General features: G+C 36.0%; 1 protein-coding gene across 8 annotated transcripts in view; it reads right to left on the bottom strand.

Moving 5' to 3' along the window:
• Positions 1–19,256, bottom strand: part of NPAS3 (neuronal PAS domain protein 3) — a 616,938-nt gene that overhangs the window by 298,531 nt on the left and 299,151 nt on the right. For 6 of the 8 annotated variants that reach the window (XM_051621658.1, XM_051621659.1, XM_051621651.1 and 3 more), the window contains one exon: positions 4,383–4,465. In XM_051621658.1, coding sequence (XP_051477618.1) covers positions 4,383–4,465 — 83 coding nt within the window. The remainder of the gene's footprint in view (positions 1–4,382; positions 4,466–19,256) is intronic. The other 2 variants (XM_051621653.1, XM_051621656.1) reach the window with 1 other exon arrangement.

Genomic DNA, 19,256 nt, shown 5'->3' with positions numbered 1-19,256 from the left:
CATCCACAAGCTGAGGTTTCCAGTGGAGTGAAAAGGATGTCAAGTTTATGTTTTAAAATACCATATTGCCTTTCATTCATGGAAAGCCTGGGGTCACTGCATGGATTAAAGTAAAATTACAGCACTTGAGCCATATATAGCTTTGAAGAAGTTCAAATTCTCCCCCCAGTCTACGACTACATTACATGGTCAAGTCTGTGCTGATAGAGAGCCTGCTAGGAACTAAACAGGGGCTTTGAGCCGTTGTGCATAGTACAGACGACTTTGCTGGGTCATCTTGGACACAACTGCACATCTACTACAGGTATCCTCTCTGAATTGTGAACAACTCCATCCAAGGTAAGGGGTTTATATTTCTTGTCTCTTGACTTAATGATGATGAAGAATACAGCCTATAGGGTCAGAACAATTGTGCTGAGACTGTCTTTTCTTTGATCTTAATAGGAATCTGCTATTTTTTTCCCCTCACTGAATCTGATACTGCAATTACAAAGACCTTTGTTCATCACAAAAGACTTTCTTAATGGAAGAAAAAGGCACAGTATAAAGTACAAGGGAAATGTGGGTCTTGTGAAATTTCTAAGGTAATGTTCACAAAGACTTAGAAAAGCTTCTAGGAAGGTAGGTGTGTCCCTTTACGGCACAGATGGAGAATTCAGCGATTGTCATCCACTTGTAAATCATGGGGGCACAACTGAACTCACTATGGGACTGAATTTCTCATGAGATTAGTTGTTGGGTGTTTGGCCTTTTTCCCCTGTCTAGTTCAGTAGTTCAGTTCTATCAAAAGTCCAATAACTTTAGTGACACAGCATAAATAAAATGGGATCTTTCATCTATTTTGGTTTTGGGTTTGGCTTGCAGTTTTTATTTGGTTGTGTTGTTTTTTTTAAAGTCATGGTAGAAATCTCCATCACAATGGTTATTCATGACAGTGCTCACCATTGACCAAGCCTCCCAAAAAAAAACAAGAGGGAGAAAGAGACATTTTTGTGGCACTGACTCTTTGGTATCTCTCCCATTTAAGGATTTCTTCACACAAGGCTAGGTAGAGGTAGGACAGCATAGACAAGACAACTAGTGTCTAAGTTATTGTGTATGGTAATATAATGCTATAGGAAAGTGTTACAGTCAATAGGCACTGCTGAGGGAAAGAATGCAGTTATGAAAGTTATCACTCTCTCATGCAAGAATACCAAATATGTATCAGTCATTACCATTCAGATACACAGTTTTACTATTAATACTAACACCATCTTTCTAGCCTATTCTGGTAACAAATTTTATTTGAAAATACTGTACATTTTACTTTTAATTGTTAAAATTGTAAGGTGTGTTCTTTTTTGTTCAAGAATTTTAAAAGCAACTAATTTAAATATGCAAAATTATCTTGAGTTGTTCATACGTGAACTTAAAAGCCATGCAACACAGGAAAATTAAGTAATTATGCCTCCAAGTTATTTACTGCAATTAAGCTCATTTATCATATGCAAATTAGTGCAAACTGGTCTCATTAGTTACTAAATTACTCAATATGAGCTGAACAATGTAGCACTCCAGTTTGTAATGAAAAATCCCTGTAGAGGCAAGCAGTATCAATTAAGCTAATTTACATATGCAAATATATTCACTAACTTTCCCTTTTCTCTATATTTAGTTCTACATTTCCTGATCTTCCTGATCATATGAAGAATATGGGGTTACTGACCCTTTTCCACACCTTCTCAATAGTTTTGGAGTTACAGAAAAAAATCCAGGTGCCCTTAAAAAAATCTAAACTTATTGCTAATTTTTATTATGAGTTTCAGCCAAATTTTTGAATAGCAGGTACAAGAAGTAATATTTTTTTACTGATTTAATAAAGAAATATAAAATATATATATAAAAATATAAAACTGAACATGTTCTTACTGAAATCTACTCTCATTACAACACCACCTTCCAGAAGAAGAGTACTGTAGAACATAACAAAGCACACAACTCGTCCAATCAAAAATCTTGTAAAAAAATAATTAACATAGCCATTAACTATTTTTCTCCTCTATTAGAAGCAATTCTACTCTTCATCATGCAGGTGATTTTACTTGGAAAACATTTAAAAGACTTTTTGCCCTCTTTCTTATAAAATAGTTTTTTGGCATTCCTGTTTTGTGCTGCCTTTTTTTCCACAAGCTCAAAGTGGATAGTGTCTTTGGCTTCAAACCTAGTGTGGGAATCTCTTCAGCATGACACACAGCCACTGGCTGTGGCTTGAATATTTTTTGACATGACTAACTGACACTATGTGCTTGTAGAATCAAGATGTAAAATATAACAAGATGCATGTCCATTCCTGTTTTTACTACTATAAATAAACTATATCCACTTTTTTTAAACATAATGTGCTATGTTTCTCACGTGTCTGTCAATAGATTTGGAAGTAGAAAAATAGTAGGGAGATTAGAGAGGCTTATTTTCTGAGCGTACATTAAACCCAGTCTTCAAAATATTAACAGCAAAACAGATTAAATAAACTATTAATTCAACTTCCTATGACAGCAGACAATGAAGTCAAACACAGGTACTCCCAAGGTATTATCAAGGTTGCTTACTTCACTTGCAGACAATACTTATCACAATATTACTTTGAAAATAATTTCTAGGAGTAGCAGTCTAAATGAGAACTTATTAGAACTTTATTCCACCACAGAATCTGTCTGATTTTGTTTTAAAAATAATTTTGTCTTCTGGAGATCATCTTTCTACCTGTAAGACCACAAGGCAGTACTTTGAAGTTCATTCAGATCTGCTAAAAGTGGTGCATTTGCATGCATGTCCTACACTTTCCTTCCAAGTGTTGATTACTCTGCTAAAATAAGACAAGATTTTAATGTATCATTATAAACTTGCCACAGTTATTCTTTCATTTTGTCCTTTATCCATCTCTTTTAAATGCCATATTGGAACTTTCTGTTATCAATTGAGAGACGAATGAGAGTAATTTGGTAAAACCACCACTCTCTCTGAAAAGACACCTGAACATATATTCAATACAACGCTGATGGTAGTTTTGACTGAAAATCCTCAGTTACAGGTACAAGTGCAATATGGTTTGTTTCTTTTACTAGTACTATGATAAAGTGACATCCTGAAAACATGTAAATTTCTTCTCATTCATATTGTAAAAGATACTTTTAGGATATATAGTACATGTTTACATACTCAAATCAACACGCTGTCAAATGACATAAAATGAAATATCACCAAACTGCTATTTCTTAATTTTCTGCACATTATTCTGTCTAATATGGAAACACAGTACTGTATATACTGGAGCAGATATCTTTGATATTGTAACTATAATACAAGTATATGTTTACAGAATGAAAAATTTGACCAAGGCCTCTGCCAAGGGTGTTCAAGTAAGTAAATAACTTCATTAATTATTTTTGTTTCAAAGAGAAATTCATTCTACTATATAGTTTCATGTTTTCCTAATACTATCTTTGTTGCTATTCTGCATTTAGTTACTTTATAAAGATGTGAAAAATCTGCCATTACCCATAGTGTTTTTGTATGCCACAGCTGAGTTAGTACAGAGAGACAGCTCTCAATCATTTCAAATTAAGTGAAATATTTCTCATTATAATATCCTAATTTACCTCTTCCATACCTCTCAAAAGGTAATACACCAAGCAATGTATTTGCATTTAGAAGCTGTGTACATGGCTAAATAAAAGCAGTTATTCAGTGCTGCACTTAGAAAAGACTATGTGGTTTTCATTTCTGTAGTGCTCAGGTTTTGCCTTGCTAACAAAACACATCCTCTGCTCCACATATGATTATCACAACCTAAGAAAGGTTTTAGTAACCCTGATGAAACAAAGCATGCATAAGAATGTTTGCACCAGGTCATTGTTTTTCAGTTTAATCTTCCTGGAATATAATGACTTCTACAGTGTGACTAAATTCTTTACAAATATCAGATTAGTTTTTATCTCATAGCTAAGGAAACAACTGCAACATCATGGAGGAAGGTAGCACTCATAAAGCAAGTGGGGGAATAAAACTCCTAAATCTGCATGTTACACATAGGCAAACCAAATCACCAATACAAAATACTGTGTTGTGCACACATACACACAAATACACAGAGGCATTTTGTGAGCAAACAGCTACTGTACAGTTCAAAACAACACAATACTTGACTTATATAAATAGTACTTGCCCTCCCTCTCTTTAACATTCTCCCAATTAATGGTTTTCTAAAAGGCTGAAAATATAAGCTTAAAAAAATTAATAAATTTAATTAGTATAAGCACTGACAACAATACTATTCAAATTATTGGAGAAAAATGACTAGCGCCTTATTTTGATTTTTCTTGGAAAAGCCATTTTTTTACCTGTAAAATATGACTTCCCAAATGTGATTCAAACACTTCAATGGCAAGGGCACTGGGACTTCTCCTGCGCTGGGCACCTATAACTGAATAAAAAACAGTTATGTTGCAAGATCTGCACATTCATTTGTAATGCACCCCTGATCACACCATTTGACATTAACTATTTATATGTTTCATATTTTATACACCAGTGTTAATTTAAAAATTGCCTTGCATTATAGTATAGAAAATTTAAAACCATCATTGTTTAGATGTCCAAGAACTCTGGACATTTATTTTTTATTCAAATATATCCCAAGTCCCTGCAAATTTTTATTTATTTTTTTTAAATGGTGATGACAGTATGCAGATTTTAGTGCAAAAAACTGTTGAAAAAGAGGCTACATGTAATGTAAATTTTTTGAAATGTGGGGATAAGAACTACGTATTGCGGAGGCATTAGGAAGAATGAGAGATTTATCTGAACGTGTTATTTATCTTATTTGAAAATGAACATTAAAAAAATCAACATTTGTAAACACATCTGAGGTATCAAAGTTACTGCTAAGCACAGGGAAGTATTGTAGCAACTCATATCCATGTTAGTTGATGGAATATATTCTTGAAACTTAAGCTTCTACATTTCAATTATATAGTTCAAAAATGTATACTGAGTAATAGGCAGTTAAGTTTCAAAGGCAGCAGTGACTACAAAAAAGGCTGAGAAACCATGCAACTAATATTTTGTTAAACTCTCTATGCTGGGAGCACAAAGCCAGCAGTCAAGTCTGAGTATAACCAAACACAGGCATCTACTGCAAGCTGAGGTTTCTTCTTAGGTCTTGGCTGTCTTTGCCACATGGCCAGAGAAAGCTAGAGCATGGAGAAGATGGCAAAGGGCTGCAGAAACCTTCACTTCCTTTACAGTCTTAGTGCCAAAGTCAGGCATATCCATAGCAGAGAGAAGAGGTATAGTTCATTCAACACTTTTTTTAAGGTAGGTACAAAAACATTTACATCCAAGGACCCTGATGGTCTAATGCCTCTGGAACTAGTTTATCTTTACATATTGCTCTCTTTATAATGCATGATAAGAAAAACAAAATACCAAGCAGTCTCTAGAACAAGCAGAATGGATGACTGCCATTACTGAAGAGGCTAATTTAACAGCAATGAAAACAAAATACAGAGCAACAATTTCTTAATCTTGTATGGTACTGGCTGCCAAACACGGTATCAGTAAGAAAAGATGAATGCCAAATAATGATAGTCATATTGACCTTAAAATGTAATATCACTCTTTATTGATGCTTCATGTAATTTCCTTGCAGGAAATTCTAAGCTATTTATACTGGGCAAACAGGTGGTTTCATTGCTAATAAATTCAGGCAATAGCTCATAATTACAAATGATGACTGCTGTAGAGCCAGTATTTTCAAAGTCCTCCTCTTTTCTCTGAAGATATCCAAGGACACAGATGCTTACAACTTTAGAAAAGTCTTCTTCAAGATTTGGGTGTTACATTGAAACTGAAGTTGGCATTAGACCAACCACTGTACTTGGTGTTTGTTTTTTTAACTTTAGCTAATACTGTGACTGACCAGACACCAGCATAATATTACTCTTTTATAAGTTTTTGATAGTCAGTCTTCTATTTTTCTGTATCAGCCTTCTGATTCTAAATAATTTTGCTTCTTTTTGCATTATCTTATCTTTTCTATAGCTGCAATGATGCCCACTATAAACAACGGTTATTTCATTAAAATTGCAAGACCACATAAAATTTTCTAGCAACTTAGACTCCTTTAGCTTTCCTTTTTGCAGACAAACTTCAATATGATCCTTCTCTTGTCCTTACTCTGCCTTCATATATGCCATCAAATGTTTGCTTAAACTGGCGTTGTACCTATATTTCTTAGAGAAACTTTAGACTTAGTTGTGGGACATATAAACATATATATCTATATATATATATATAAACATACATAGCACTGTAAAGATTATCAGTGTTTACATTATGACTGCTAGCAGTTTACAGTGTGCTTTGTATGGTCATTTCATTTAAAATCTACAAGAAACAAAAAGACACTGCTTAACTGCAAAAAGAAAAAGACCCAAAAGACCCCAAAAACCTCCCTGAAATCCTTTATGTCATTTCATTCTTCCTTCTAGACTGTGTTAAATCTTCCACACATTATCTGAACACATCACCACTTGCAATGTGCCTTCCAATTAATTTTCTGTTTCCTGCTCCATATCCTTCCTCTACAATCCCCAGGCATTTTAACGTGTATCCATTACATATTGAATATCACTTCCAGTTCTATGATGTTAATTGCTAATTGCAGTTTTTTGAGCATGTGAGTGTCATAACTTGAACAAAGTGCCATGAAAACAGTACAAGACTGTCCCAGTTAAAGCCAGGGGAGAACCAAATTTATTTTAAGCAATTTTACTTTTCAGTTAAATCCCCTCTAAGTAACTGTACTTTCTGAAATTCACAGCATTTTTTCAGTCAGAGTCTGCTTCTACAACTGATAATGCTCAATGTTTTATAGATACTGCTGGAAGATGGTATGCAGAAAGGCTCTTGCCTGTACTTACTGCTATAGAAATGAAGGTCACTGCTTGGTTCTGCTAAACTTTCTGTGCATTGGAAAGAAAAGAGAGGAAAGGAGCTCACACCTGTTGGGAGGAGTGAACTTGACAGGAGACCCAAAATTGACCAGATTTTTCCATCTCATAAGCGTAATACTCAGCACAAATCTGAGGGAACTCGAGGGTCAAGTTCTTGTTTGCCCATGGTTGGTGTTCTAGGAGGACTCTGTCCATTCTTCTGCTTTTGATCCTGATCCATGCACTCCCAAATCTGTGTATTCCTGAATCCAGCTCCTGTCTGCTGTTGATTCCAAGAGTTCATTTCATTCCAGGACTTTCCTAGGACCTGCTCTGAAGCATCGGTGCTGATGCGGGCATTATTGATAGGAAGTGCTATTGATTTGGTATATATTTGTAAATATTTCATTATTTTTTTTCATCATTGTTTCATTGAAGTTACTTAGTTCAGTTTGAAACCCTTACATTTCTCTCCCTTATTCTGTTTTATTTCTCTTTCTGGGAAGGAAGAAGGGTTCATACAGAGCATCTGTAATTTGTTTAATAGTTAGCCCAGTGTTAAACCTTAACACTTTTAAAAACAGTATCTGTAACTTCACAATATATTTACAGGTAAGTCACCAATCCCTCATACTTGGGACACTCTCAGTTTGATAGCTCCAATGAAAAGACTTCAAGGTCAGTGAGTCAACTAGAAAACATGAGAGGGACAAATCTTAGCTCTAAATTTGTCAATTAAATCCTCTATCGATGCCTGCATCCTAGTGGCTGATATACAAATATCTTATAGTACTTTCATGCCATTCAGTTCATCGACATTTCTGTTGCAGTAGAACTCTTTGATTTATGTCTTGCACTTACTCAGGTGATGTGGGGTTGTAACGACAGTTACTAGTTTTATAACCAGCAAAAATATGTTAAACAGGAAACCATCATGCTTCTGTTAGCCACACTGTGACTCTTTTTTGGTAACTGAATAAATGTTAAATATGAACTTTCTGTATTTTGTTCATTTTCCTAACTATCATTCTTCACATTTTGAGGAATGATATAAGAATATAGAGATAAATCTAAAATAAGGGGAAAAAAACCTTTTTAAACTTCATCTTTTGACTTCATTGCATTATTATTTTACTTACTTGATCTTTCAAGTTTTCTTGATATCAATTTGCATGAGGAGAAATATACTATTTGGGGTATACAAATGCATACCATATTGATTCCTTTTAAAAACACAGCAATCCCACAGTTCAGCCACAGCAAAAAGCCTCTTATTTGTACTGAATGAATTGTTGGCATGGAAGACAGAAACAGTTGGATTAAAAAGCAGGCCACATGATTATTTTATTCTAAAATTTCGAAACATGAACTTTAAATACTAAATTGGCTTCCATCACACAAGCAACAGCCAGTCATCTCTACACCTTTCATCCCATGGATGGACCCATCATCAGCTACAACTCAGTTGCTCACAGAAATCTTGGAAAGCAAGGGATCTGGGATTTATCTCACAACATCTGTAAATCAAAGTAGCTCAACAACCTTCGCAGCTCTAAATATCTACATGCACATCTTTTATAAAAATGTGGATTTACTTTTAAATGCAGACTCCACAGAAACAAAGTACTGCATGCACAGTCAACTTCCTCTTTTGAATAAGACGAAGTAGGGGAAATTAGGAAGTGGAGATGGTGGAAGCATGTGTACCAAACTGCAACAGAAGTCACAAAAGAAACAAGTTCACACCCAGGTTACATCCTTCTTCCAAGCTTCTCCTGTTTCAGTGATATAAAAAAAATGTTTCTAAATCGGCTTTTTCTCATGTGCTTAGATTTTGTACTGTCTACATTCAATTGACTAAGTTTAAGGTTTGAATGCACAATTGTAATTGTTGTGGTTAATCAAAGTTGACTGAACCAATATTAGCATTAAATATTGACTAAATAGTGACAAGAAGATGGAAAGATTGTTTTCACACACACACTTTGTAGTGCTGGAGCAGAGGAATCTGTCTACTAAAATCTTTTCCTTTCCATGGCATTGCACCATGACTTTTACTGTGCAGACTGACATATCTATTCCTGGCATAGGATTATTCCATAACAAGCTATTAACAACTGCTAACTGCTCACTAATTCCTCTTTAAATTTCCTCCCTCAATGACTAATCTGGCTATGCATGAGGTGAAGGAAGAACCACATCCCTTTCAGTATGTCTTGGGGGCAGTCTAAGCATGCTTAATGAAATCTGAAGAGCATTCACAATTGTGCTAGGAAGAGTAGGAAAATATGGAAAAGAAAATGTAAACTGCTTAAAAAAGATTTCTACACATCCTGAGGAGAGGTTTTCCTCTTAAACTCACTTCTAAGCCACTGGAGCACAAAATGACCAAAGAGTGATGTTCACTGGGACTTTCTACTAGTGAAGAGAGTTCTCATTAAGCAGAAGCAGTACGCTTGATCACTAGGACTGAAAGTGCATGTCACCTGCACAATAATAATTTCCCCCTACAATACTTTTGTGAGGTTTTTGCATGCTACCTTTCAATGTAAATTGGTTTTGTGGAAACCAAGAGTTTTTAAATTCTGGGGCTTTTATAATAGCTTTAAAACTAGTTTTAAAAACTAACTGAACTTTTAATTAATTTCCCTTGAACTATTACTCACTTAGAGACTTTTTTTTTTCTCAATTAGGTTAAAATCCTTATTTTTTTATTTAATTTTGTAGACTTTTCTGTCAAAAAGCTGATGTTTCACTTTTTTAATGTTGAAGAGCTCTATGACTGCCAATTAAGTCAGACATTAACTAGCAAAGTATGAGCAGATCTACATAAATACGAAAGTTTATGAACACCCCACCAAAAAATAACATTATCTGTTTTATTCACAAAATATGTAATGATACCAGGCTAACGGTTAGGGAAGCTTCACATAGGGTTAGCTAGTATTTCTCCCCATTATCATATCAGATGAAAAAGCATAAGTAGAGTTATCAGAATTGTCTCAGATTACTTTTATGTGCAAAGCAGTTCACAGCATGTGTGACTGCAATATTTTAAGTATTCTTTTCCAGAGTTTTAATTTTTTTGTTTCAAAGTAGAAAACAAGGTCTATAGACATTACAGTTTCTAATCCATATGCCTTGGTGTAAAGTAGATTCTACATGGAAATTTATCTTTTGTTATGTCTAGGGACAACCCCAAATGCTCATGAAGAACAATGCAGGTGAAATGGATAATCAAGGTGATTTTACAGGAAGATATGACAGGAACTTTTACAGGAAGTTGAGATACCATTTTGAAACCTTGGGGCTTTCCTATGAGACATAAAAAGCAATCTGGAAATGCTTAAAAGCTGTGCTTTAGAAAAGACAGTGACACTGAGTGAGAGTCTAAACTGAACAACAGAAGATGTAACGTCAGGGAAGGACACAATGAAGCCAACATGAGGCTCAGGAAGAAAGACCAGTATTTATGTATGTTAAAATCCACACAAGTGTGGGGTTTTTTATTAATTCTTTAACTTCATTTAATACCTTGTGATGGGTATGGTTTTTTCCATCGATTTTTCTTTGCCATCCCATTTGTGACTGATTTTAAAATTAGTTTTGAAAGAAATCTCCAGCAAGAGTGAAATCCTCTGCCTAACAGATAATTTGAGGGCATCAGGCATAGATGATATGTATTCAGATCCTGATCTGAAGGGAGATTAATGATAGGCAACCAGCATGATGTAAGCAGAGCTGTTGCCCTCTGATTTGGAAAGGGTATCCAAAGAAATTAAATATTGTCACCAGTCTACCTGACCATAAGCCATCATATGATTCAAAATTTAGGTCTCTTACCACCTTCACAGATGGGAAGAAGAAATAAATCTCAGATGGAGTCGCAACATATGCGGAAAGGTATTTTATCTTGGTTTAGTAAAGCTATGGGAATCATTAATGCTGTGCCATTACCAACTGAGAATCACAGCAATAAAATATCAGAACAAATTTGTCACAAAGGACTACATGTAAGATGCATTATGCAATATATGATAATCAACTTACAAAGCTAACAATGGCATTTCAAATCTGTTTTTTGTATACACCAATGCCTATTATTCTAGATGTCCATCTTTTGGTCACTGGTACAGAGCATGTATCCATTACTGGGAAATCTGAGAAAGTAAACTAAAACTTTCCACAGAATAACTAAGTAGTTATCAAGAATGTACTGGTTAATTAAATAAAATGTTATGTAACACAATAACAGGTGCTTTTTATTATTTCTAGTAGTTCATCTATGATGCCTCATCAGAAGCTCTGGGAATTTAAAGAATTCTTTAGTAAAATTTGCTTTTCAAATTCAAGTTGCTTACTACTTTTAAACTTTTTAAAATAGCTTTTGTTGTTGTTGTCAAAAAAGCAGGAAGTACTGTATCACATGTTTACTGGGCTGAAATCAATGGATTTGAAGACACATAATATGTCCTTCCCTTTAAAAAAGCATTCAAAGCGAATGGTAAAAAGAAACTACATAAGTGGCTGTCTTAGTGTAAATTTTCATTTCCTTTATGACCCTGTTCCTTTTCCCTTCCCAATTATTTTCATCTGGCTTACAGGTCTCTTCCTTCCCACAGGATTTGTTCTTTGGGGGGTGGGGGTAGGCTGGGTGGGAGGAGGAGAAAAGAAAAGGCCTAAATGTCTCTTTCTTTTTTTCTGAATGTCTTAAAACTAAAACCCCCCAAGAATGAAAGTTAAACACTCTTTAAAAACGAGTATATTAAAGATATTTATGTTCTCTTCTTGATAACTCAACTAGCACTGTTTCTTACTCAGCACCTACTTGTACATTTTAAGAGTTTATGTCAGAGATTTTTCTTTTCACTGTGAAAGATGAAGGCTTTGCTGTGTAAGAATTTCCAGTCATCTACGCAAAGAGAGTTCTCCATCTGTGGCTGGGGGAGGGAGCATTGGCCTTTCTCCCACACTGTAGTAGTTACTATAGGAACTATTGTGCCTCCTTCAAAAGGGCTACAGACAGGGTGATTAAAATTCTTCATGGGAGAACCCCCACTCTTCTCCTTGACAATGAAATTCTTCAGGGAGAGGGCTAAGCCTCCATTTCAAGAATGGCAGCACCTGAGGGAGTGATGTGGCAGAGAGAATCACCACTGCTTTAAATTGAAGCACAGGGGAAAAAAATCCAAGGGCCTGCACTCCTGCATTAATTTTCTTCCCCTTCCATGAAATAGAGGAACAGTGGCAAAAACTTGTGAGAAACAGGAGAAGGAATAACTTCATGCAGCCTCCATCATATAGAGTAAAATGCAGAAAGTAAAGAACACACAATTTCCATTAAAATCAATAGCAGGCAAAGCAAAGGAACTATACCACCCTTAAAACAAGTAAGGGTAAATATTAACATTCTTGCTGGCCATTAGCTTCTCTGTAAGGCAGCAAAATGCACTTTGACATGACTGGGAGGGACCACTGATTCTGATACAACTGAATTAGACCTACCTCCCAATACCAAACTCGCCTTATACCGGTTGTTTTATGAATATTTACAATGATGCCTTTTGCTCCCTAAAATCTAGGAGGAAGAATTTACACAGAATCTAAGAATAAAAATGGTGATCCCAATAAAGACTGTTCATTTCTGTTGCACTCTTACAAATAGATACAATAAGCAGATAACTCTACTCATTTTTCAACCACATGTCAATATTACTAGCAGCAATCAAGGAACAGAGAAAAATGGCTTGACATTTCAGTCCAGAGAGCATGAATCACAAAGGGGCCATGTGAAAAGAAGCATAGAAAAGTTTTGAAAACTGTCAAAAACTTAGATGGGATAGCTGAGAAAGTGCTGGTAGAGAAAACTTCAAGTAGAAGATACTTTAGATATTACTGTAGCTTTAATGAAATTCAGTTCAAAAATTAAAGCGAGATACGAGCTTCCCAGGAAATCCAACTGCTGTAAAAGAGATGGGGAAAAGAAGTCTACAGAAGTATGGAGGAGAAAGAGGCAAAGTAAAGACAGATGTGTGAGGCAAAGGAGAGGACAAAGGTGGGGTGAACTGGGGACTTAAAAACCTAGAAATTCAGCAGTGTTTTAGATAAATATCAACTCTGCAAGATTTGGCTCTAGCAGTGGAAAAATGCATAAAGATGATAGCATGAAAAAATTCCTTAAAATTCAGTTCCCACCCCCCCCCCCAGTAAGTAATGAGTATGGATAACTTATTTAGATGTAACAATGAGACACTTATTGGAGCAATAGTTCTACTGTCTTATTTTTAAACTAGTATTTAAATTCCTCTGGGAAGAAACATGCTGTCACCCGTTTCCAGCTTCAGTGCTACAGAAACAGTTAGTGTCACTGATTCTGTTCTCAGGAGGAGGACAGGGTATTAACATCAAGTCAGAACAGTGTTATATAGTGTCAGACTATACTTGCTGGTAAAACTAAGAGGCCTACATCTGTTGTCTTGCTTTTTTTTTCCAGTCTGATCCCAAAGGTTCATGTTATGACATTTGTAACATCTGCTACAAATGCAGAGGTAAGTCAGGCACAACCTTATTACTTCCAATCTAATGCTCCATCCATCCACAGGGCTTTCTTATGTCACTAGTATGTCAAGGGGACCAAAACCTGTTTGATTTACATGAAGCAAGGTAATGTATTTCTGAAAGTCAAGAAGGAGAATTATTGCTTTGTTTTGTCTCCCCCTTTTTCGTTGCCTTAATATTTGGCAGTGTTATTTCAGAATCTTCTGTGAACAAAACAGCCAAGCTGCTCCTCCTTAGAGCAAATACAATTGCCTTTTTATGCCTTAGACAGTGGTGTGTTGAAAATGTGCAAGCTGTGATTCACATCCTCCCTGCTTTTACTAACACTGAAACACATCCAGCTTCCCCTAACTAGACCCTTCCACACAGAGGTCTGCTTTCTTGCATAGCCCTCTTTTCCTTCCTTACTTCTCCCTCTATTTTTTGCAGGCTCACTGCATCATTTTATGGACAAACTCAAATTTTGCAGTGCTCAGAGGAAAAATGCAACTCCTGACAGACGAAATTTACTAATTTCATCTGTGGTAAGAAAAAAGTAAATTAATAAAGAAAACATTTAAATAAGTTGATGCTTTACAACTACTATTATTTCCACTAGCTTCTCATTACTGTTGGTTCACAGATGTGAGCTTTTATTGATATAGCCATAGTAACTGAAGATTTAAGTACTTAATTGTTAATGATCTAAGATACTGTATACTACAAGGGCTATGCTATCACTATGAAGTGTGATGCTAAGCTTAGGCATTTCACAGCTGTCTGCACAGGAAGCCAACCATTTGCTATGTGGTTACAACCACCCCTGAATTTTCTTGGTACGTGCATATAACCTCTTCCAAGTGGAACATGCAAAAAAAGACAAATTTCACTTTGATATTTTAATTCCTCAAAAATGACTAAAGAACACTGCATGGAAGCAAAGGTGAAAAAAAAACCCTGTACCTGAGGATGTAGGATGTAGATTTTGAACACCTGCTGTTCCAGTCTACTCACCTTTTTTACCATCCTACCACAGGCTAGATATAAGGAAGCCCCCCAGCCAAGAACATTGGAAAACAACAGAACCCCTTATGTTAAGTGAACACTTAAAATTTAAAAATACATCAAACATTGTTATCGGCAAATGTAGTAGGTGTCACATTCACCACTGGAATACAATATCCAGCTACGATATAACCAGAAAATTACTGAATAATGAATAATTATCCTACCAAACTAGGTGACATACTGAAACGAACCCAACTGCACAACTACTTAGAATTGTTTCTGGTTCTAAGTTGAACTCAGGTGAACTTAAAAACTTGGTTTGATGACTAGTGCATGTAGGTGGCCGTTTGCATGCTACATGGCTTTTTTCCTTTTTGTGATGCAGTCAGAAAAATGATATATTGAAGACTCATAAATTAAGTGAGATTGTGTAAAAGTCTGCAATCAATCCACATTTTCACAGGGAAGAAATCTGTATTGGTTGCCAAACTGAACTGTGTAATTAACTGAGGATTCTGGTAAGAACCAACTGTGCCACTAGTCAATTATTTTTACTTGTCTACCAGCTGCTGCTTCTCTCTGTTCATAGGGGAGACAGTGAGAAAATTCAACTACTGAGAATTTGGTTATTCCAAGTAACTAAAGAAATGTAAGGAGATTACCAAGATCTGCAACAAATGCTCAAAATCTACTGCAACTGGTTCTTAATTTCTCACTAGGAAAAAAAAAATAGACACTTTAACCAAGAAGTTTTTTAAGAGCTAAAATACTATTTGAGAACTGCTGATGACTGAAAAAGGACCATGCGTAAGTTATACTGGAAATCCCCAAGTCCTAATGAGGCTGTCTTTAAGGGAAATGGTCACACACATCAGAATACAGGTTAAGCCCAGATGGGAGATGGAACCCTAGTAAAGGGAAAAACTTTTCATAATTTTGGATCTTGGATCGAGTTCTTAATATTAAAAAAATAAAAACATGCAGAGTCTGTTTCAGCAGGCTTCAAAGAAACAGAATCTACTGGAAATCCCAGTAAATAGTAAGAATAATAGTTAAAAGTTTACTGGAAAAAGTGATATGGTCTTTAAATCTTGGCTAATCTTAAAAGAATTCAGAAAGTTCATGACTAATGTGTTTGGGGGAAAAAAAAAAAAAAAGGAATAAGAAGTTAAAGTATTTTCTGTTATTGTTATTATTGGCTCCAGGGCATGACTAGAGCTTCTGCTTTTATATGCAATAGAATCTTTTTAAATAGCCATGTGAGAAAAGTCCAGTTTCCTTCACCTTTGGAGAGTGCCTACCAGGAAAGCACAGAAAAGTATGATCAGAAGACAGCAAAAATAGTTATGGAAGTGAGAATTTAGTAATGAGGACACAGGAAACAAATTCTCTACAACCGAAGAGAACATTGTGTGTAGGTACAATATTCACTTTAGCAGAGTTGTATTCATTAGCATCAGGAATTAATTTAGTTCAAGATTCTTTCTGCAGTGAGGGAAAATAGTCCTTTTATTTTATTATGTCATAACTAAGATTCACACTTGTTACCTGAGAAAGTCAATCCTGTCCCACTGTAAGACAAGAAGCATGACACTGGCAGTTCAAAATATACATTGAACACCTTAGCCATCCAAGTTCAGGGGGATATTTTAGTCCGCTATTTTGGTATTCTTTAGCAAATGAACTTGAAGACATTAGAATTAATTCCCCACACAGTACTTGAATCAGACATGGACACAGATGGTTACCTTGACTTAAAGGGCAAAGTTTTGCTTTGCAAGATAACACTCTCAAGTCTTTAAATCAGCTCTTTCTCACTTTCTATGAGCACTGATGAATATATATTTTTCTTCTTTTTTTTTTTTTTTCCTTAAGAGCTTTACAATTATACCAATAATGTATTGCATTTAGATAGTTTCTCAACAATTATGTTTTATTACACACCCACCAAATCTAAGCTAATGCATGTATGCATTTGCTATAAAGAGAAATAATGAGCTTGATAGAACAGCTCAGTAGTCTGTGAGCTGGGATTTCACTGAAATAATGTCCTCTAAATTCTGCTCATATTTTGTTACATTCCAACATTGCCTTTTAATGCTTAAACATATTATTTCTCATGCTGTCTTAGTTCAACTGAATAACTAGATTTTCACAACTATGTAATTTATTACTGAAGCTACTTATTTAAACAAAAAAATACTCTTTTTTTTTTTTTTCCCCGAGTATACTACAGTATGATACTTAAGCTGAAATACAAAGAGGAAAGCTGAAAGAAGACTGCTCAAACTCAACACAGAACACACTTTTTTTTTTTTTCTCTCCTGTCAACCGCAACCTTTATACATCCTACAGAAAAACTAATGAGTAACACCTGACACTGTTTATCTATTTTTCTTATTTCTTTTAGTAACCTCCTGGAAAACAGTTTGTTTCCTGACATTTCTCATTATGAATGTGCTACCTTAAGGGCGTTTTGGATTACTTGGAATACTTCAGAATTGTCTGCTGTATATCAAACAACATCTTACTTTCTTAATAATAGCTGAAAATCTGAGAAATTTACTTGTAAAAAACACATTACCACTCAACACTCTTGCAGGAGGATAAGTCAGAAATGCAGTAAGTTATTTTCTGTGAACACTGACAAGTCTTTCAATGCAAAGGCTTTGCCTTACAAATGCACTATTTTTGCAAGGTATATTCTACTTCTCTCCACAAGTAAGATGGAAAATACAGATAAAAATTTGCTATAGAGCAAAACTGCCCCAACTTTTCAGAAAGTATCACTGAAAAATTTTGTTACACCAAACTTCTCTGAGAATAATTCTCACAAGGGTTCTCCTCCCCTTCTATTCTGCCTTGGTGAGGCTGCATCTGGAATACTGTGTCCAGTTCTGGGCCCCACAGTTCAAGAAGGACAGGGAACTGCTTGAAAGAGTGCAGTGCAGAGCCACAAAAATTACTAAGGGAGTGGAACATCTCCCTTACAGGGAAAGGCTGAGGGAGCTGGGTCTCTTTAGCTTGGAGGAGACTGAGGGGCGACCTCATCAATGTTTACAAATATGTTAAGGGGGAGTGTCAGGGCGATGGAGCCAGGCTTTTTTCAGTGATGTCTAGTGATAGGACAAGGGGCAATGGGTGCAAACTGGAACATAGGAGGTTCCACGTAAACATCAGAAAAAACTTCTTTACTGTGAGAGTGACAGAGCACTGGAACAGGCTGCCCAGAGAGGTTGTGGAGTCTCCTTCTCTGGAGACATTCAAGACCCACCTGGACACGTTCCTGTGTGATGTGCTCTAGGTGACCCTTCTATGGCAGGGGGGTTGGACTAGATGATCTTTTGAGGTCCCTTCCAACCTCTAAGATTCTGTGATTCTGTAATAATAGTGCCTCTACAGAAGTCCTCTACATCTACAGGAGGAATTTCAGGCATTCACATGGCCAAAGGCAGAAAAGACTCATTGCTGTGACAGCTCACGGACAGAGACGTCTTCTGAAGAGAAAGGCTTATTTTGGTAAGTGAAGACTTTGGAAAAAAGAAGTATTTGTGACTTCTTCACAGATGATAGGATAGTGGATGGCAGAGAATAGACTGAAAATCAAAACGTGTAATAAAGGAAAAAAAAATATTTGAAAAATGTAAATTGAAAGCAAGAGCTAGAGGTAATCTAAATAGAATTTTAAAGCCTTGCCTCGTTTACAACCCTTCCAAAAGCTGCATGCAGCAAAGAAGTGGTATTTGCTGCAATGTTAGCTCAAGGTGCAGCTCTCATGTTGTACCTCACCCCTTTTCTCAAACAGAAACTTCCAGCTGCACTGAGGTGATGCTTTAAGTTCACTAGTTAGCTGACACTTCAGATGGCCGCTTGAGTATTGCTGACACCGGAGCTAACAAGGTGCCAGGGACTCGACTGCACTCTAAACTTCATATACAACACAGCTGTGTTGCTAGCCCATTTGTTCTGTGGGTTTCAAACATCTTTTTGAACCATCAGTACACAATACTATAAACAGGTTCATGTGGCCACTGACAAAGGTCTAGCTATGCTAAAAAAGGCTATGAAACTTTCCCAAGAAGCAAGATAAAATAACTGTTCATCTCTGTGTTACCAGGGCTGGGTTGCTTCCAGCCCCTGAGCTAGTTTATACAGCTGTGTAAGTACATGATAACTAAAGTAACATTCTTAATTAATCTTAAATTTCATTAATTTGTAAAAAGTTAATGACGAAAAACCCATTTTACAAAAATCCTGGAAAGGACTGACCACACCCTTTTTCCATCTCATATTTTCCTCTTTCACACTACCTCAGCTCATCTTTTCTTTCCACACTTTCCTTCCTTCTCTTATTTTTTCTAATTCATGCTAGCTTATTTCAACTGGCACTTTCAACCACACATAAGTTCCTTAGGAGAGAGAAGGTCATGAGGATCAGAGGACCTAAAGCTGTATTGTGGGTGGTGAAATGGATCACTGTCACAGGGATGTGAAGCTCAGGAAGGCAACACAGAGAAGCTACCAGTCACTCCACAAAAGTTTCAAGGACTCCTTATCCAAATGGAGGCAGCCTCTTATCTCATTTTGTTACTGATGGTGGAATTCCAAAGAGTTGCGACCTACCCTTGTTTTCAGTGTAGTCACCTAAAACCCAAGAATTTCTTTGCATTGGGGCAAGTGATATATTTAAGCACTTCCTCAAACAGTGCTGTCTAGGAAGGAAAGGGAAGTTAT

The sequence above is a fragment of the Apus apus genome, chromosome 5 (genome assembly GCF_020740795.1).
Source record: "Apus apus isolate bApuApu2 chromosome 5, bApuApu2.pri.cur, whole genome shotgun sequence".
Lineage (NCBI taxonomy): Eukaryota > Metazoa > Chordata > Aves > Apodiformes > Apodidae > Apus > Apus apus.
This window is presented reverse-complemented; position numbering and strand designations above follow the sequence as displayed.